At 42.5% G+C, this 21,983-nt stretch overlaps 1 protein-coding gene across 4 annotated transcripts in view; it reads right to left on the bottom strand.

Moving 5' to 3' along the window:
- Positions 1 to 12,556, bottom strand: part of LOC115098948 (receptor-type tyrosine-protein phosphatase beta-like) — a 101,060-nt gene extending 88,504 nt beyond the window's left edge. For 2 of the 4 annotated variants that reach the window (XR_003858646.1, XM_029616093.1), the window contains exons 1-5: positions 12,360 to 12,556; positions 11,017 to 11,274; positions 9,134 to 9,391; positions 2,926 to 3,183; positions 1,017 to 1,274 (exon numbers count right to left, since the gene is read on the bottom strand). Coding sequence is in view for 3 of the 4 variants with exons in the window: in XM_029616093.1 (XP_029471953.1) it covers positions 1,017 to 1,274; positions 2,926 to 3,183; positions 9,134 to 9,391; positions 11,017 to 11,274; positions 12,360 to 12,441 (1,114 nt within the window). In the remaining variant the exon portion in view is untranslated. The remainder of the gene's footprint in view (positions 1 to 1,016; positions 1,275 to 2,925; positions 3,184 to 9,133; positions 9,392 to 11,016; positions 11,275 to 12,359) is intronic. The other 2 variants (XM_029616094.1, XM_029616095.1) reach the window with 2 other exon arrangements.
- Between the last annotated feature and the right edge of the window lie 9,427 nt (positions 12,557 to 21,983).

Consider the following 21,983-nt stretch of genomic DNA (forward strand, 5'->3'; position numbering starts at 1 on the left):
TTGCTCACTGTTGCCAGTGTTAGATATTTCTCCAAGGGAGTGTACACTTAACTTCCTCAGAATATCTGACAGGATCGGGCACAGCATTCACCCAGTCCTCCTTAAGATTGAGACCAACAGGTAATCCTGGGTGAAAGGAGGAACCTTCATGAGAATATAAGACCTCAGTGACTAAAAGTGTAGGGAAGGACTCGGGAAACAGAGAGAACCCTATTACATGAGATAACATGCTACCTTTACGGATTGCGAGTGAGATTAAGTTAAATACTTCCTTTGTTTACATCTGGGACTTGCCTGAAGTCTAAAAGAGCTGCTTACATTGTTTGTTGTGTTTTCTACTGCTCTTTGTTATTATGAGAGTTCTGAGTTCTCAGGTGACCAGCCTGTTTTATTTGATTTTTGCTGTGCACTTTTCTCAATTCCACTGTAAATAAACTACACTTAAGAAAAAGCTAGTGTCTTCCTTCTTTTTATTCTGGCTGTTCCCAAGCCACTACCACTCGGGATAGCACATCTCACATAAAGTATAAAAGTAAGCCAAACTGACAATACACTCTTCAGGAGCATCACAACACCTTGGATAATAAGCAACATCATAAGTAATGCATCCTTTCCTTTAGATACTGCTATATTAATTATTGTAATTGTTTTCCATGTCTGATTATTGCAATCAACTTCTTAGTGTTATTTTATTCTACTTCACATTGATTTATATATTAAGATTTGCAATTAATCGACTACGGAACAAACATACAAAAACAAACATTTGTAGCAATTCCCTTTGTCTCATTAATACTATCAGCTAATAACATATCCATCATTATTTTTAGCTGGCACCTAAGTGTTTTAACTCAATATAGGTGTGTGAAAGAGAGGAGAATTAAATTAAGGAGTCTGATGAGGTAACCCAAGTCTTCTGTGTCACAAGTAGAATGTAAAAGGTGATCCTAGTCTGACGTTGTGAATACGGAAAATGGAAGAACCATTTCCACTTGATGTTCATTCTCAGTACTCACTTGTATATCTAGACGTCTGACTCCAATTTCCATGTGTGACGTTGTCTCCAGCAAATGCAGTGATTATGAATGTGTACTTCATCCCAGGAGTCAGGCCATCTACAGATACAGATTCTGAGCTCACATTAATTATCGTAGAGGGTACTTCTATGACTTGTATCTGATAGAAGCTATTGTTTCCCACAGGTCTACTCCAGTTTAGAAATACAGAGGTTGTGGATATGTTGAGAACGTTTAAATTCTGTATAATTTCAGGCCCTGTAATCAATAGAAATGAGAATAATTATTCTAGAAGCAGAGTAACGAGAAAAAATTACTTCTTCATGAAGGAAATTACAGCACAATACCACATTTTTTAAAATTGATTCTCCCAGTCTTCCTATTTTTGCCCATTTGAAAAGATCAACAATCGTCGTAGGCTGATAATTTCAGATATAATACATTCAGAGGAACCCATGGGCCTGAGCAGAAAGCAGCAATGACCTTAAAATCACAACATCTCTCTTTGCATGGATTATGCGGTGGTCACCTCGCTTACCCTAGAGTTGTCAGGTCTGTTTGCTAAAATATCAAAACAACTAGAAAGTTGTGCTTAGGCCGTAGTTGATTACACCGCAGAAAATGGCAATATGCCAGAGATATGTTGAAGATACTATTGATTAGATCTGTCTCTGCTATGCACAGATGCAAATGCTTAAGTGCTGAAACCTGTGAACTTTCAGACAAGAATTGGGTGCTTCTGAGAGATGTAAACAGCAGCCAAGCATGAAGGGAAGAAATCAAGGCAGGACCAGAGTCTGAGAATGCAGATGCTGACCTGTGAGCTAGATTTATTAACATAGAGGAGAACGGAGACATCCTCTTGCATCTGGTGGCTTGCTCACTGTTGCCAGTGTTAGATATTTCTCCAAGGGAGTGTACACTTAACTTCCTCAGAATATCTGACAGGATCGGGCACAGCACTCACCCAGTCCTCCTTAAGATTGAGACCAACAGGTAATCCTGGGTGAAAGGAGGAACCTTCACCAGAATATAAGACCTCACTGACTAAAAGTGTAGGGAAGGACTCGGGGAACAGAGAGAACCCTATTACATGAGATAACAAGCTACGTTTACGGATTGCGAGTGATAGTAAGTTAAATACCTCCTTTGTTTACATCTGGGACTTGCCTGAAGTCTAAGAGAGCTGCTTACATTGTTTGTTGTGTTTCCTACTGCTCTTTGTTATTATGAGAGTTCTGAGCTCTCAAGTGACCAGCCTGTTTTATTTGATTTTTGCTGTGCACTTTTCTCAATTCCACTGTAAATAAACTGCACAAGGAAAAGCTAGTGTCTGCCTTCTTTATATTCTGGCTGTTCCCAAGCCACTACTACTACCACTCGAGATAGCACAATCTCACATACAGTATAAAAGTAAGCAAAGCTGTAACTGATCAGATCAATACACTCTTCAGGACCATCACAACACCTTGAATAATAAGCAACATCTTAAGTAATGCATCCTTTCCTTTAGATACTGCTATATTAATTATTGTATTTGTTTTCCATGTCTGATTATTGCAATCAACTTCTTAGTGTTATTTTATTCTACTTCACATTGATTTATATATTAAGATTTGCAATTAATCGACTACGGAACAAACATACACAAACAAACATTTGTAGCAATTCCCTTTGTCTCATTAATCCTATCAGCTAATAACATATCCGTCATTATTTTTAGCTGGCACCTAAGTGTTTTAACTCAATATAGGTGTGTGAAAGAGAGGAGAATTAAATTAAGGATTCTGATGAGGTAACCCAAGGCCTCTGTGTCACAAGTAGAATGTAAAATATGATCCTAGTCTGACGTTGTGAATACGGAAAATGGAAGAACCATTTCCACTTGATGTTCATTCTCAGTACTCACTTGTATATGTAGACGTCTGACTCCAATTTCCATGTGTGATGTTGTCTCCAGCAAATGCAGTGATTATGAATGTGTACTTCATCCCTGGAGTCAGGCCATCTACAGATACAGATTCTGAGCTCACATTAATTATCGTAGAGGGTACTTCTATGACTTGTATCTGATAGAAGCTATTGTTTCCCACAGGTCTACTCCAGTTTAGAAATACAGAGGTTGTGGATATGTTGAGAACGTTCAAATTCTGTATAATTTCAGGCCCTGTAATCAATAGAAATGAGAATAATTATTCTAGAAGCAGAGTAACGAGAAAAAATTACTTCATGAAGGAAATTACAGCACAATAGCACATTTTTTAAAATTGATTTTCCCAGCCTTCCTATTTTTGCCCATTTGAAAAGATCAACAATCGTCGTTGGCTGATAATTTCAGATATAATACGTTCAGAGGAACCCATGGGCCTGAGCAGAAAGCAGCAATGACCTTAAAATCACAAGATCTCTCTTTGCATGGATTATGCGGTGGTCACCTCGCTTACCCTAGAGTTGTCAGGTCTGTTTGCTAAAATATCAAAACAACTAGAAAGTTGTGCTTAGGCCGTAGTTGATTACACCGCAGAAAAGGGCAATATGCCTTAGATAAGTTGAAGATACTATTGATTACTGTCCCTGCTATTCACAGATGCAAATGCTTAAGTGCTGAAACCTGTGAACTATCAGACAAGAATTGGGTGCTTTTGAGAGATGTAAACAGCAGCCAAGCATGAAGGGAAGAAATCAAGGCAGGACCAGAGTCTGAGAAAGCAGGGGCTGACCTGTGAGCTAGAATTATTAACATAGAGGAGAACGGAGACATCCTCTTGCATCTAGTGGCTTGCTCACTGTTGCCAGTGTTAGATATTTCTCCAAGGGAGTGTACACTTAACTTCTTCAGCATATCTGACAGGATCAGGCACAGCATTCACCCAGTCCTCCTTAAGATTGAGACCAACAGGTAATCCTGGGTGAAAGGAGGAACCTTCACCAGAATATAAGACCTAAGTGACTAAAAGTGTAGGGAAGGACTCGGGGAACAGAGAGAACCCTATTACATGAGATAACATGCTACGTTTACGGTTTGCGAGTGATAGTAAGTTAAATACATCCTTTTATTTATTTATTTATTTATTCAACTTTATATACATGTCTTTCAAATACATGTCAAGGCGGTTTACATTCATAGAGTTTGCAGTAGCTAATTCAAAAATATATATAAGCAACTTATCAGTTTAACTTTTACGTACTTTCAATAATGTATTAATCTGAAAAATAATATAAAATATACAATTAAAACACTAAAAAAAAACACTTAAAAAAAATATAATTAAATTTAAAATAATTCTAAAAAGTATATAAGAACCCATCCACGTTCAAGCCCTTAATTAAACTTATCCAACCTCCCTTATCCCTATTGCTCTTTATGTACCCTTGAAACCATTTTGATGTTGTACTTATTCCTTCAGCCCTCCTCAACTTTATATTTCTGATAATCGATCAATTACCTTGAGTGAACGCCTGTTGAAATAACCAGGTCTTTATCAGTTTCTTAAAACTGTTGATGTTATCCTCTAAGCGAATGTCTACCGGGAGGGAATTCCACAATTTAGGACCTGCCAGGGCCAATGACCTCTCTCTCACTGATCCCAAATGGGCTAATTTGGGTGATGGAATTGTAAGTAGTGCCTGTCCAAGTGATCTTAAATTCCGAGCCGGAACATGAATGCGTAATGAAGCATTCAGCCATTCAGTATTAGAGCCATATACGGCCTTATGAATTAGTGTGAGACACTTGTAATGAATACGGAGCTGCACAGGAAGCCAGTGCAGTTCCATCAATACGGGAGAAACATGATCACATCTATTTGTGTTAGACAAAAGTCGGGCTGCAGCATTCTGCAATAATTGCAGTGGGCGAATAGTTGATAACGGGACCCCAAGAAATAAGGCATTGCAGTAATCTATTTTTGGTAGTATCAGGGCCTGTAACACGATTCTAAAATCGTTTGTATGTAATAATGGCTTCAATTTTCTTAGCACCCTTAATTTATAGAAGCCATCTTTTATGATTGCCTTTATTGATGATTTCATATTCAGTTCGGAATCCAGGATAATGCCTAAATCTCTAGTGTTGTATAGAATCTTGTGTACCGAGGAATGGGTTGAAATCTCTGCTTTTATTTTCTCAGTAACCTTATTACAGATAAACAGTATTTCCGTTTTGGAGTTGTTCAGTGCTAACGACATATGTGTCAACAGTTGTTTTATTGACTTGAGATAAATATCCCATAGTTTTAAGGTAGCTGTTAAGGAATCTTTTATAGGCATCAAAATCTGGATATCGTCAGCAAACAAAAAATATACCAAACCTAGTCCTGCTAAAAATCTACAGAGTGGAGCCATGTAAATATTAAATAGGGTTGGCGAAAGGGAGGAACCCTGTGGTACTCCCGTTTGGAGGTCCACTACCTTGGATTCTGCTGTTCCTAATTTGATTATATATGATCTATTAGTGAGAAAGGATGTGAACCAATCCAATGTTTTATCTGAAAGCCCAGTTTCTTGTAGTCTTAAAACAAGTGCTTCATGACTGACGGTGTCAAACGCCGCTGAAATATCTAGCAGGATAAGTAGATAGGAAGTATTTTGATCAAAGCCTCTCTGAATGGTGTTACAAAGTGAAATCAGGAGAGTCTCAGTGTTATGAGTTTTCCTAAAACCATATTGTGCTGGGAACAGTATTTGATGTTCCTCTAGATACTAACTCCATCAGCTGTTGGTTAACCACTTTTTCAAGTAGTTTTGCCAAGAACGGCAGTACTGAGATTGGGTGATAATTTGCCAAAATATCAGGATCTAAGTGGGCTTTTTTCAGAATAGATTTCACAACTGCATTTTTCAAACTGCCTGGAAATATACCTTCTTCCAATGACAAGTTAACAATATCTGCCAGCGGTTTAGCAATAATGTCTTGTACTACCTTTAGATATTTAATGGGCATCTTATCTAATGGGTGTTTGGCAGGTGTCATTTTTTTGATTAGATTAACAATTTCTAATGAGGAAACTGTCTCAAATGATGACCATCTAGCTGACGGATTCATGGGTAATGAGATCTTATGTGGATCTTGAGCGATTACATCTTTTAGCACAGCTAGGATTTTTTCTTTAAAGAAGGATGCAAATTCATTACTCTTGTCTCTTAGATTATTAATCCCTACGGAAGAGTTTCCTTTCACCTGAGTAAGTTCAGATACATACGTAAAGAGCATCCTCGGGTTAAATTGAAATTTGTGAATTTTATCAGAGTAAAAATCTCGTTTAGCGGTATTAATGGCATCTCTATACTTATGTAAAGCTGTTCTATAATTTCCTAAAGAAATGTCGTTACGGTGTTTCCGCCAGATCCTTTCTAATTTCCTTAGCCCTCTCTTGAGCTCTTTCAACTGGGAGGAAAACCAAGGTGCTTTATTTTTGCCATACAAGGGAATCCGTTTTTTAGTAGAGGGACATAGTTTACTAGCTAGTTCCGACATGGAATCATCCCAGGACTTCACTGCATTACCAATGTTCGATCTATCAAGAGATTGCACTACTTCTGGGAAGCTAGCAATTAACTCATCACTAGTACAGGATTTGTTTATTTCAATTTCAATTTTATCCTCTGCCATTATTTTAATCTGAGGTACTTTTAATGAGAGAGCTGTAGTAACTAAATAGTGGTCAGACCATGGTACCGGAAGGCTCTTAGGGGTGGACTTGACCTCCCAGGCTTCGTTTACGAACACCAAGTCCAACGTATGGCCTGCTCTATGGGTAGAAGTATTTACTAACTGAATAAAACCTAATGCTTCCAATGTATTTAAAAATGTTTCACAGCTGGCAGATTGTGGGAAGATATCCACATGTAGATTAAAATCTCCCATAATAATGGTGGGTATATTAGGGTCAGTTGTAACGGAAAACAATTCTATAAGAGGAGAGCAATTATGGTCCAATAAACCCGGGGGTGTATACATTAAATAAATATGTAAAAGGCTCGATTTAAAAGAAGCTACCTCATATCGTGCTGCAATGTCCACCTTTTGTTGAGTCAAATGGAACTTCTTGTTAGATAATAATAATATCCCTCCTCTTTTTTTATCTAACCTGGGACAGGAGAAGGCATCATAGTCTTCCAAAGGTAACTGATTAATTAAAACAGTATCAGTGGGCCTTAACTCCTTTGTTTGCATCTGATTTTTGCTGTGCACTTTTCTCAATTCCACTCTAAATAAACTGCACTTAAGGAAAAGCTGGTGTCTGCCTTCTTTTTATTCTGGCTGTTCCCAAGCCACTACCACTCGGGATAGCACAATCTCACATACAGTATAAAAGTAAGCAAAACTGACAATACACTCTTCAGGAGCATCACAACACCTTGGATAATAAGCAACATCATAAGTAATGCATCCTTTCCTTTAGATACTGCTATATTAATTATTGTCATTGTTTTCCATGTCTGATTATTGCAATCAACTTCTTAGTGTTATTTTATTCTACTTCACATTGATTTATATATTAAGATTTGCAATTAATCGACTATGGAAGAAAGATACACAAACAAACAATTGTAGCAATTCCCTTTGTCTCATTAATCCTATCAGCTAATAACATATCCATCATTATTTTTAGCTGGCACCTAAGTGTTTTAACTCAATATAGGTGTGTGAAAGAGAGGAGAAATAAATTAAAGATTCTGATGAGGTAACCCAAGTCCTCTGTGTCACAAGTAGAATGTAAAAGGTGATCCTAGTCTGACGATGTGAATACGGAAAATGGAAGAACCATTTTCACTTGATGTTCATTCTCAGTACTCACTTGTATATGTAGGCCATAGTTGATTACACCGCAGAAAAGGGCAATATGCCTTAGATATGTTGAAGATACTATTGATTAGATCTGTCCCTGCTATCCACAGATGCAAATGCTTAAGTGCTGAAACCTGTGAACTATCAGACAAGAATTGGGTGTTTCTGAGAGATGTAAACAGCAGCCAAGCATGAAGGGAAGAAATCAAGGCAGGACCAGAGTCTGAGAATGCAGGTGCTGACCTGTGAGCTAGATTTATTAACCTAGAGGAGAACGGAGACATCCTCTTGCATCTGGTGGCTTGCTCACTGTTGCCAGTGTTAGATATTTCCCCAAGGGAGTGTACACTTAACTTCCTCAGAATATCTGATAGGATCAGGCACAGCATTCACCCAGTCCTCCTTAAGATTGAGACCAACAGGTAATCCTGGGGAAAGGAGGAACCTTCACCAGAATATAAGACCTCAGTGACTAAAAGTGTAGGGAAGGACTCGGGGAACAGAGAGAACCCTATTACATGAGATAACATGCTACGTTTACGGATTGCGAGTGATAGTAAGTTAAATACTTCCTTTGTTTACATCTGGGACTTGCCTGAAGTCTAAGAGAGCTGCTTACATTCTTTGTTGTGTTTCCTACTGCTCTTTGTTATTATGAGAGTTCTGAGCTCTCAGGTGACCTGCCTGTTGCATTTGCTTTTTGCTGTGCACTTTTCTCAATTCCACTGTAAATAAACTGCACAAGGAAAAGATGGTGTCTGCCTTCTTTTTATTCTGGCTGTTCCCAAGCCACTACCACTCGGGATAGCACATCTCACATACAGTATAAAAGTAAGCAAAGCTGTAACTGATCAGATCAATACACTCTTCAGGAACATCACAGCACCTTGGATAATAAGCAACATCTTAAGTAATGCATCCTTTCCTTTAGATACTGCTATATTAATTATTGTAATTGTTTTCCATGTCTGATTATTGCAATCAACTTCTTAGTGTTATTTTATTCTACTTCACATTGATTTATATATTAAGATTTGCAATTAATCGACTAAGGAACAAACATACACAAACAAACATTTGTAACAATTCCTTTTGTCTCATTAATCCTATCAGCTAATAACATATCAGTCATTATTTTTAGCTGGCACCTAAGTGTTTTAACTCAATATAGGTGTGTGAAAGAGAGGAGAATTAAATTAAGGATACTGATGAGGTAACCCAAGTCCTCTATGTCACAAGTAGAATGTAAAAGGTGATCCTAGTCTGACGATGTGAATACGGAAAATGGAATAACCATTTCCACTTGATGTTCATTCTCAATACTCACTTGTATATGTAGACGTCTGACTCCAATTTCCATGTGTGACGTTGTCTCCAGCAAATGCAATGATTATGAATGTGTACTTCATCCCTGGAGTCAGGCCATCTACAGATACAGATTCTGAGCTCACATTAATTATCGTAGATGGTACTTCTTTGACTTGTATCTGATAGAAACTATTGTTTCCCACAGGTCTACTCCAGTTTAGAAATACAGAGGTTGTGGATATGTTGAGAACGTTCAAATTCTGTATAATTTCAGGCCCTGTAATCAATAGAAATGAGAATAATTATTCTAGAAGCACAGTAACGAGATAAAATTACTTCTTCATGAAGGAAATTACAGCACAATAGCACATTTTTAAAAATTGATTCTCCCAGTCTTCCTATTTTTGCCCATTTCAAATGATCAACAATCGTCGTAGGCTGATTATTTCAGATATAATACGTTCAGAGGAACCCATGGGCCTGAGCAGAAAGCAGCAATGACCTTAAAATCACAAGATCTCTCTTTGCATGGATTATGCGGTGGTCACCTCGCTTACCCTAGAGTTGTCAGGTCTGTTTGCTAAAATATCAAAACAACTAGAAAGTTGTGCTTAGGCAGTAATTGATTACACCACAGAAAAGGGCAATATACCTTAGATATGTTGAAGATACTATTGATTAGATCTGTCCCTGCTATTCACAGATGCAAATGCTTAAGTGCTGAAACCTGTGAACTATCAAACAAGAATTGGGTGCTTCTGGGAGATGTAAACAACAGCCAAGCCTGAAGGGAAGAAATCAAGGCAGGAGCAGAGTCTGAGAATGCAGGTGCTGACCTGTGAGCTAGAATTATTAATATAGAGGAGAACGGAGACATCCTCTTGCATCTGGTGGCTTGCTCACTGTTGCCAGTGTTAGATATTTCTCCAAGGGAGTGTACACTTAACTTCCTCAGAATATCTGACAGGATCGGGCACAGCATTCACCCAGTCCTCTTAAAGATTGAGACCAACAGGTAATCCTGGGTGAAAGGAGAAACCTTCACCAGAATATAAGACCTCAGTGACTAAAAGTGTAGGGAAGGACTCGGGGAACAGAGAGAACCCTATTACATGACATAACATGCTACGTTTACGGATTGCGAGTGATAGTAAGTTAAATACATCCTTTGTTTGCATCTGGGACTTGCCTGAAGTCTAAGAGAGCTGCTTACATTGTTTGTTGAGTTTCCTACTGCTCTTTGTTATTATGAGAGTTCTGAGCTCTCAGGTGACCTGCCTGTTGCATTTGCTTTTTGCTGTGCACTTTTCTCAATTCCACTGTAAATAAACTGCACTTAAGGAAAAGCTGGTGTCTGCCTTCTTTTTATTCTGGCTGTTCCCAAGCCACTACCACTCAGGATAGCACATCTCACATACAGTATAAAAGTAAGCAAAGCTGTAACTGATCAGATCAATACACTCTTCAGGAGCATTACAACACCTTGGATAATAAGCAACATCTTAAGTAATGCATCCTTTCCTTTAGATACTGCTATATTAATTATTGTAATTGTTTTCCATGTCTGATTATTGCAATCAACGTCTTAGTGTTATTTTATTCTACTTCACATTAATTTATATATTAAGATTTGCAATTAATCGACTAAGGAAAAGACACACAAATAAACATTTGTAGCAATTCCCTTTGTCTCATTAATCCTGTCAGCTAATAACATATCCGTCATTATTTTTAGCTGGCACCTAAGTGTTTTAACTCAATATAGGTGTGTGAAAGAGAGGAGAATTAAATTAAGGATTCTGATGAGGTAACCCAAGTCCTCTGTGTCACAAGTAGAATGTAAAAGGTGATCCTAGTCTGACGATGTGAATACGGAAAATGATGTTCATTCTCAGTACTCACTTGTATATGTAGACGTCTGACTCCAATTTCCATGTGTGACATTGTCTCCAGCAAATGCAGTGATTATGAATGTGTACTTCATCCCTGGTGTCAGGCCATCTACAGATACAGATTCTGAGCTCACATTAATTATCGTAGAGGGTACTTCTATGACTTGTATCTGATAGAAGCTATTGTTTCCCACAGGTCTACTCCAATTTAGAAATACAGAGGTTGTGGATATGTTGAGAAAATTCAAATTCTGTATAATTTCAGGCCCTGTAATCAATAGAAATGAGAATAATTATTCTAGAAGCACAGTAACGAGAAAAAATTACTTCTTCATGAAGGAAATTACAGCACAATAGCACATTTTTTAAAATTGATTCTCCCAGTCTTCCTATTTTTGCCCTTTTGAAAAGATCAACAATCGTCGTAGGCTGATTATTTCAGATATAATACATTCAGAGGAACCCACGGGCCTGAGCAGAAAGCAGCAATGACCTTAAAATCACAAGATCTCTCTTTGCATGGATTATGCGGTGGTCACCTCGCTTACCCTAGAGTTCTCAGGTCTGTTTGCTAAAATATCAAAACAACTAGAAAGTTGTGCTTAGGCCATAGTTGATTACACCGCAGAAAAGGGCAATATGCCTTAGATATGTTGAAGCTACTATGGATTAGATCTGTCCCTGCTATTCACAGATGCAAATGCTTAAGTGCTGAAACCTGTCAACTATCAGACAAGAATTGGGTGCTTCTGAGAGATGTAAACAGCCGCCAAGCATGAAGGGAAGAAATCAAGGCAGGACCAGAGTCTGAGAGCTGTGAGCTAGAATTATTAACATAGAGGAGAACGGAGACATCCTCTTGCATCTAGTGGCTTGCTCACTGTTGCCAGTGTTAGATATTTCTCCAAGGGAGTGTACACTTAACTTCCTCAGAATATCTGACAGGATCGGGCACAGCATTCACCCAGTCCTCCTTAAGATTGAGAGCAACAGGTAATCCTGGGTGAAAGGAGGAACCTTCACCAGAATATAAGACCTCAGTGACTAAAAGTGTAGGGAAGGACTCGGGGAAAAGAGAGAACCTTATTACATGAGATAATTTGCTACATTTATGGATTGCGAGTGATAGTAAGTTAAATTCTTCCTTTGTTTACATCTAGGAGTTGCCTGAAGTCTAAGAAAGCTGCTTACATTGTTTGTTGTGTTTCCTACTGCTCTTTGTTATTATGAGAGTTCTGAGCTCTCAGGTGACTCTGTGTCACAAGTAGAATGTAAAAGGTGATCCTAGTCTGACGAAGTGAATACGGAAAATGGAAGAATCATTTCCACTTGATGTTCATTCTCAATACTCACTTGTATATGTAGACGTCTGACTCCAATTTCCATGTGTGACGTTGTCTCCAGCAAATGCAGTGATTATGAATGTGTACATCATCCCTGGAGTCAGGCCATCTACAGATACAGATTCTGAGCTCACATTAATTATCGTAGAGGGTACTTCTATGACTTGTATCTGATAGAAGCTATTGTTTCCCACAGGTCTACTCCAGTTTAGAAATACAGAGGTTGTGGATATGTTGAGAACATTCAAATTCTGTATAATTTCAGGCCCTGTAATCAATAGAAATGAGAATAATTATTCTAAAAGCAAAGTAACGAGAAAAAATTACTTGTTGATGTAGATAGTTTAGGAATTATAGCACACTTTTTAATGGATTGTCCAGTCTGCTTATTCTTGCCCTTCCGAAATGTCATGCAATTCATCTGAGCCTGATTACTTCAGATCATATAGGGTCTGAGACATCTGTTGTCCTGAGCAGAATGGAACACTGACCTTAAAATCACAAGCTCTTCTTCTTACTGGTTGCATGGATTATAAAGAGGGCATCAATTTTTCTCCATAGACATAAATCCTGTTTGCTAAAAGTTTTCTGCTACCTGAAAGTTGTGAATAGGCTACAGGGAAGGATAATGATGTCCCTTCTTTATACTGAGGCCGCAGAGAAGGGCAATATCCCTTACATATGTTGAAGATATTATTGATTAGTACTGACCTTGGTCTTCACAGATGCAAATGTTTAAGTGCTGTTACCCTGAGGACTTTCATATAAGCATTGGGACCTTCTGGGAGATGTAGGCAACACCCAAGCATAAAAGCAGGTGCTAAGCTGTGATATCTGAATTGATAACAGAGAGGAAGGCAAACATCTTCCTAGCTCTGGAAGCTAAACATTATAGACATCAGGAGCAGCACAACACCTTGGATCCTTAGGAATATCATAAGGAATGCCTTCTTTACTTTATATATGTTACGCGCCCCACCCGCGGTCATCCCGCGCAAGGGACCGCTCACCTTCGGGGGTCACACAACGGGTCCCGGTCCTATCTCCCTCGTGGCCCTTGCAAGTACAGCTAGGTCCCGGCGTCCCACGGCGGCGGCGTTCACCAGGTCTTCAGTCACGCGCCGAGCCTCACGCCAGGCCTCGGCGTCGCAGCAGCTAGCCTCGCCCCTAAGCGTGCGTGGACCAGCCGCCCTGATGTAGGTTCCAGGGCGGGGCCTAGTTCTGCGGCACTCCCTGATTGAACTCATGTTATAAGGAAGTTCCTGGCCTTACTTCCTTGCCTTGGCAATCGGGTTGGTTTGTTCCTGAGATTGCCCTTGCTCCTGTCCCTTCTTGCTTGTTCCTAGTCTCGTTCCAGCATCCTTCTGTTCCAGTTCCGTTCCTACTTGTACCTGCTTCCTTGCCTGCTTGTTCCTGTGTTCGTTGTTTGTCTCCCTGGTCTTACCTTGGACTGACTTTCTGGTAAAGACCTCAGCTTGTTCCTAACCTGCCTGCCCGCCTGCCAAAGACCTCAGCTTGTTCCTGACCTACCTGCCTGCCACCTGCCACCTGCCAAAGACCTCAGCTTGTTCCTGACCTGCCTGCCGCCTGCCAAAGACCTCAGCTTGTTCCTGACTTGCCTGCCTGCCGCCTGTCTCAAGACCTCAGCTTGTTCCTGACCTGCCTGCTGCCTGCCAAAGACCTCAGCTTATTCCTGACCTGCCTGCCTGCCGCCTGCCAAAGACCTCAGCTTATTCCTGACCTGCCTGCCTGCCTGCTGCCTGCCTAAGACCTCAGCCTGCTCTTCAACCTTGCCTGACATCTGGACCTTGACCCTTGCTTCGTCGACCACTCCTCGGACTGATTCCTGGACTTTGACCTTGCTCGCCTGACCTTGCTTGATTCTGGCTCTGTCCTCAGACTTGTCCTCACCAACACTCTTCTGGTTCGCTTGTCTCCAACCTGTTCCCAGCCTCGAACCTGATAGCGCTCTCCCAGTGTCTGTGGGCATGCCGGACTCAGACTCTCCCAGGAGACCCTGCGAGGCCCACCTAAGTCCCAGCGGCCCGGGTCCCTACGGGCTCCTCCCAGGGGGGGACCTCGGGCTTCCAGTGGTGAAGATCTACACTGCCTCTGTCTCCTTCAGTGCTCCGCCCCCTGGGGGACGTTCCCGTACTGCCTCAGGCCAGGGGTCCACCCCCGAGTGCAACAATATACTGCCGTATAAATTATTTCAATTGTTTTCCTTGTCTGATTAATTGCAATCAACCATTTAGTGTTTTTTTTATTCTTTTTTATATATATATATTTTTTTTTATTGTAGTGGCGCATGTGCAAATAAGATTAGCATTTCAAATACACCTGCCTTAACAATGATCAGATAGCAACATAACCCACCTGCTCAAATTGTTGTCGGGAGGGGACATGTTACCAAATATCTCAGACACTTTATTCTTACCCATAACCCCCTTCCCACCCCTCCATTTTATAGGCATTCTACCTTGCTCACCACTACCATAAGCTTCAGTCACCCATCCATATGATCGGTGCTACATACCTACACCTCTAGCTCACCAGGCACCCAGGTTCACAACTTTTCACTGCAGTTTAGCCTGAGGGCCTAGGTATTTGGACACCACTACACTCTTATATTATTTCCACCCCTATACAGGGGAAGATTGCTGGTCTACCTCTGAGAATTCTCACAAAGTTACACACGCAGTTCGGTGCGACTCATCCTTATATCGCCGCCGATGAGAACTCAGGTAACGTTTTGCATTCTCCCCATATTAATGAGCAGAATCAGTTTGACCACCCCAGTTCATAGAGTATCCGAGTGCAAGAACACTGGCTTTCAGTTTCCATTGAAGCTGATCAAAGAATCTCCTCCATTTGTCCACACATTGAGCAGACATTTTTTCGCTTAAGTCATTTTTACATCCAGCCACTCCGCTAGCACAATTAAGAGTCGTTTCCCGTTGCCACTTTTCTCTTTAGGAAGTTGATTCCCCCTACGCAATTCAATAAGATAAACTTACAAGTCACCGCCAAACACATTTGCGTCTTGAGAGTACTTTGCCATTCTCTGGAGGTCTCCCAACAGGATTTGTCTCCCCTTATGCAAGGTCATAGTCCCAACAGCTGCACACCACTTGAAACACCTCAGCTCAGTAGGCAGCTAGTTTAAGACACATCAGAAACCAATGTAGTATATCTCCAGATTCAGTTTGCATGATGAAGCACTTTGAATTTCATTTTTTTCAATTCTGAGTCTTTGAGATATTCATATTCCACTTTTCACAAGCACTTCAAAGCAGATTATATTCAGGTACTGTACATATTTCCCTATTCCCAGGGGACTTATAAACTATATTTGTACCTAAGGCAATGGAGGGTAAAGTGACTTGTCCAAGGTCACAAGGAGTGACAGTGGGACTTGAACGCTGGTCTCCCTAGTTTATAGCCTGCTGCACTAACCACTAGGCTACTCCTCCACTACTTTAGCTTTTTTTTCTGTCTTCTGGCATAATTTCTTCACTCAGCATGGACGAGCAATTGATGGAGAATAATTAATCTAAAAGCAGAGCAAAAATTACTTGTTTATAAAGGAAATAAAGGGACAATAGCAAATCTTTTAAAAAATATTTTGTCAACTCTTCCTATTCTTGCCCTTCTGAAATGTTAGGTAATTCATCTGAGCCTGATCAACTCAGATCAAATAGGGTTAGTGACAAATGTGCACCTGAACAGGAACATCATAAGGATTTCTAGAGTTTTGCAAACTACTATTACCAGTTCATTCCCAATTACTTCTCCTTGGTGGCATCACTCACTGCCCTCACTAAGAAGGGCTCGGATACCTGAAACTGGCCTGACGCATTATGCAGCTCAAGTCAGCATTCTTAACTGCCTCTTGTCTAATGTAGGCTGACCCCCAGAATCCATTCTTCCTGGAAGTAGATGCCTCATCCATTGGGGTTGGTACATTGCTTTCCCAGCCTAATTCCAAAGAGAGAATGACCCCGTGTTTCTGTTTTTAAAAACATTCACGTTTACCAAGAAGAATTATATAATCTACGATCAAAAGCTCTTGGCAATAAAGCTTACCTTAGAAGAGTGGAGATACCTACTGGAAGGGACTATTTACCACAATACCATAGTCACAGACTACATGAACCTCCTTGTACTTACAGCAGGATCATAGATTTCCAATGCTTTGATTTCCAATTGACCTACCATCCATTGAGAAAAATCAACAGGCAGATGTCCTCTCTCACTCCTTCGAGCCATCAGATACCCAAAAGACACCACACTATATCATTGACCCAGCCAAAATTCTTGCCAGCACCTCCATTGTGGTACTACCTGGAGAACTGTGTTACCCAAGCACCTCAGAGAGAAGGTGCTCCATTGGGCTTATGACTCTAGGTTAGCTGGCCTTCCAGGCATTCACAAGACTTTGAAGTTCCTTTCCTGGCACTATTGGTGTCATCAACTCTCTAAGGATATCCGGCAGTATGTTGAGTCCTGCCCAAATTACGCCTTCAATGAGCTTTCCCATTCATGCCTGTGGGGATTCCTGCAACCATTACCAGAACCGGAAATCCATGGACCCACATATCAATGGACAGAACACCCTCCTTCCCAGTAGTGTACAGTAATCTGGGTCACTGTGGACCACCTCTCAAAGATGACGCATTTTGTACCACTTCCAACTCCTGAACTCACCCATCACTTCTTCTAACATGTTTTCCATTTACATGGACTACCAAGCACATTGTCAGTGACAGAGGAATCCAATTCACATCCAAATTCTGGAAAAATGTGACAAAACTTCAGCATTATTCTTGACTTCTTATCCGCATACCACCCCCCAATCCAATGGGCAAGCAGAATGAATTCACCAAATCCTGAAGGCTTATGTCAACGAAAGGCAGGATGACTGGTGCTCTCTGCTACCTTGGGCCAAGTTTTGCCACAACAATTATGTGGGAGAATCAGCAGGATCCTCACCATTTATCATGGTGTAATGGACAGCACCCTAAAATTCAAGTTCCAGTACAACTGACTCCTCCTTGTCCATTGGCAGAACCCAGCACCCACAATCTTAAGCAGCTCTGGAAGAGGACTTACCAGTTCATTCTCAAGACTGCAGAAAAGTACAAAAGGGGAGCTGATAAAAGGTACCGCCCCGAACCCCAGTTTAAGTGAGGGGAAAAATGTCTGGATTAGCACCAGGAACATTTGTCTAGACTCCTTCAGCAAAATTCTCTCCTTACTTCATTGGACCCTTTTTAGTACTTCACCAACTGGGACCTGTCACATACCAGCTACAGCTGCCTTACACCATCTGGACACACAATTCATTCCATATGTCACTTGTAGTGCTAACTTGGAATTCCTGCCAAATTCCCCCTCCTACCACTGTAGCCACAAACACAAACACTGAGTTTAGTTTGATGTCCAAGAATTACTAGATGCCAGGAGAATACGAGGAAAGCTTCATTACCTAATCTCATGGAAAGCTACAGTCCATAAATCTAAGCCAATGAGCTTGGGCAGGGTGCTTAGAAGAGGGGGTACTATAATGTTCACTGACTATGGAACCGGTCCGGTGGCTGGTGCGCCTTACCTCACACGCAGACCTGGGCCTGGTAGGCTGCACCTCCAATGTTCTCCCCTGATGTACCTCTCCTTAGGCACACGTGAAAGCTAACCACTGGCAGGAAACTCTGTGGGGATGTGGCCAGATGTCGTCATGGTCCTTTGATATTTCAAGGACAGCTCAGCATCTCCCCGATGCCTCAGCAATAGGACCTCCTGCACTTTGCTGGTATTCGTTAGGGATGTGAATCGTTTTTTGACGATTTAAAATATCGTCCGATATATTTTAAATCGTCAAAAATCGTTAGGGCCACGATACAATACCAATTCCCCCGATTTATCGTCAAAAAATCGTGAATCGGGGGAAGGGGGAGGGCAGGAAAACCGGCACACTAAAACCCCCTAAAACCCACCCCCGGCCCTTTAAATTAAATCCCCCCCCCTCCCAAACCTCCCCAAATGCCTTAAAGTACCCTGGGGTCCAGCGGCGGTCCGAAACGGGCTCCTGCTGTTGAAGCGTGTTGTCTTCAGCCGGCGCCATTTTGCAAAATGGCCGCCGCAAAATGGCGGCGGCCATAGACCAACACGATTCGACCGCAGGAGGTCGCTTCCGGACCCCCGCTGGACTTTTGGCAAGTCTTGTGGGGGTCAGGAGGCCCCCCCAAGCTGGCTAAAAGTCTCTGGGGGTCCAGCGGGCGTCCGGGAGCGATCTCCTGCCGCGAATCGTTTTCCGTACGGATAATGGCGCCGGCAGGAGATCGACTGCAGGAGGTCGTTCAGCGGAGGTCCGGAACCCTCGCTGAACGACCTCCTGCAGTTGATCTCCTGCCGGCGCCATTATCCGTACGGAAAACGATTCGCGGCAGGAGATCGCTCCCGGATGCCCGCTGGACCCCCAGAGACTTTTAGCCAGCTTGGGGGGGCCTCCTGACCCCCACAAGACTTGCCAAAAGTCCAGCGGGGGTCCGGAAGCGACCTCCTGCGGTCGAATCGTGTTGGTCTATGGCCGCCGCCATTTTGCGGCGGCCATTTTGCAAAATGGCGCCGGCTGAAGACAACACGCTTCAACAGCAGGAGCCCGTTTCGGACCGCCGCTGGACCCCAGGGTACTTTAAGGCATTTGGGGGGGTTCAGGAGGGGATTTAATTTAAAGGGTCGGGGGTGGGTTTTAGGGGGATTTAGTGTGCCGGTTTTCGGCCCGTTTCGGACCGCCGCTGGACCCCAGGGTACTTTAAGGCATTTGGGGGGGTTCGGGAGGGGGGGATTTAATTTAAAGGGTCGGGGGTGGGTTTTAGGGGGATTTAGGGTGCCGGTTTTCCTGCCCTCCCCCTTCCCCCGATTTAGCTATGGACCACCGCTGGATCCCAGGGTAATTTAAGGCATTTGGGGGTGGGGGATTTAATTTAAAGGGTCGGGGGTGGGTTTTAGGGGGTTTTAGTGTGCCGGTTCACGATTTTAACGATTTTCACGATATTCTAAACACCCAAACGGCAACGATACGATTCCCTCCCCCTCCCAGCCGAAATCGATCGTTAAGACGATCGAGGACACGATTCACATCTCTAGTATTCGTTGCTAGTTCCTGCCATTTTCCAGTATCTGCCTTGTCTATGTTCCACTCTTGTTCCAGTGTCTGTATTGCCTTCATTCCTTGACCTCCTAGCTCCTTCCTTGTCTCAGTCTCTGATCTGTCTTGTCTCCCTGGTCGTGTCCATCTCCTCTTCCTTGTCTTCCATTTCTCCTTGCCCTCCTCTGACTGATCTCTTGTTGCCAACTCAGACTCCCTTGCCTACATACCGACACTGCTTAACTGCCACCTGCCTTAGACCCTTGGGCCGCTCATCTGCTGTGGATGCTTCTCCTAAGCCAGGAGTGTCCTACTCCAGTCCTCAAGAGCCACAAACAGCCCTGGTTTTCAGGTTATCCCCAATGAATATGCATGAGATAGATTTGCACATTCTGCCTCTATTGAATGCAAATCAATCTCATGCATATTCATTACGAATATCGAAAACCTGGCCTGTTTGTGGCTCTTAAGCCCTGACGTTGGCCACCCCTGTCCCAAGCCCTGTCAGCTTCAGAACTCAAAGGCTCAACCTGCGGGGGAAGAGGTTGGTATAGGTGATGCCTCATCTCTGTCCCAGCCAGTTGGGTGTCTGCTACTGAAGGCGTGGATCCAGTCATGCCTCATGCGCTAGGTAAGGATGAACTCTGCCGCTGCCCAGGGACTCACACTCTGTGACATTACAAACTGAGAAATAATAAAGATTGCAGGACTGTACAGAACGCAGGGTGGATTTAATAACCGTTTCAAATGATGCAGGAGCCCTCTTTCGGCCCCTTTTACTGTCTCCCGGTTTTTGCTCTGGCTTGTCTGTTTACCTGCCTATCCTGTGTCCTGCGGTGCACTCCCTTGTTCCTTGTTTGTTTTCCCGGACACCCTTTTTTTTGTCTCTCAGTTCCCTGCAGCCAGATCTGCCTTTGTGGGTGTCGTTTCAAACACTGTTTCCAAGTGCTCCTCCTGCAAAGCCTTGCTGGTGACCGGAAGCCCCAGGGCTCAAACTGAGGGGGAGGTGGCTAGTCAGGAAGAAGTCCCTGGTGCCAGGCCAGAGCCGTTCAAGCCTGCTGTTCCTGGGTCCAGCCCCGCTCCTGTACTGGGGGATTTGCAAACACTGGCTATTGCCGTTACTTAGAAATGTACGATTGCTTCCATATTGTTTCTGGATTAGAGCATAGTCAGTTTGCTTGTGGATCTTCCTGTTCAAAGTCCGATTCTTAGTGAACACAGGAGATTGGATGACAGGGTCTGGGGACAGGTGGCTGGCCCATTGGCGGAGCTGCTCACTACCAAATGCAGGACTTGCATTTGACGCTGCCAAGGCAGCATTCACAGCCGCTGTGAGGGAAGGAGCCCAAATCATTGTCTTCTAGTGGCTGGATTTAGGGTTCATGATCACGAGGTTGCAGAAGGAGACTCCGCTATGCTGCAGTGATTGGGCTAAGTGACTTGGGCAGGATATAGAATAGAGGGAAAAATCTCCAGTTTGTTTGCTTTTTTTTTTTTTTTTTAAATAAATGTTCGTGGCGCTAGATAGATTCTAGTCCCGGTTCTGATTGAACTGGAAGCCCAAATGAGCAGAAGATCACAGCTGGGCTCCCCCCCCCCCTCCCCCTTCCCTTTCTGCCTTCCCTCCAAAAAAAAAAAAAACGAAAGTAAAATAGGATGCGAGGCTGGATCCGGCTCCTTTGCACTTCTGTGGTGCGAGCAAAACACTGACCTGTAAAAGCTGATACTGTGGCTGGATCCCCTTCCCTCGCGCCGTTCTGTGCAAACACCCTGACGGTGTAGAGGCTGCCGGGCAGCAGGTCAGTGATGGTGGCGTTTTCCGTTGCAACTGTTACATTGATTGAAGGGATTTCCAGAACCGTAAGCCTGTAGGAAGTGGCACCGCCGTCTGGAGGGTCCCACGTCAAGGTCAGGGCCGTAGGGACGAGCGCTGTGGCAGTCAGATTTCTGACCAGGCCAGGATCTGGAGAAAAAGTGAAAAAGAAGCCATGACACACAACGGCGTTTCTCTTTCACCACAGACCACGGACACGGTGCTTGATTTGTCCCACCCTACTTGTCATAGGCTTCAGTGTCAATAGTGATTAAACCAAGAAAAAAAAAAAAAAAAGGGGGCTCCAGCAGGGAACTGAATAAAATAGACGTTCACTAGTTCAGCACTGAGAGTAAATCGGCTTCCATCAACCTATCCGACCCGCTTGCTTTACGAAGACATTGCTTACATTTGTCACATGGCCAGTTTTTCTAACTTCTGATTTTTATATATCTTGCTTGGTCATAACACAAAATCCAAAGGAAAAGAAACAAATTATCTTACCAAGGTGTCTTCAATTTTTTCTTTCATAAATCACTCAGTTCTGTTGCATTTCTGGGTGACAGTAAACACAACAGATTAAATCATGTAAAGAAATATATCATAGTCCTTAATATTTTATAGGACGTTCCTAAACCATTAACTGGGATCACTATAGTGGCATAGTGCAA

The sequence above is a fragment of the Rhinatrema bivittatum genome, chromosome 9, assembly GCF_901001135.1.
Source record: "Rhinatrema bivittatum chromosome 9, aRhiBiv1.1, whole genome shotgun sequence".
In the NCBI taxonomy this organism is placed as follows: Eukaryota; Metazoa; Chordata; class Amphibia; order Gymnophiona; family Rhinatrematidae; genus Rhinatrema; species Rhinatrema bivittatum.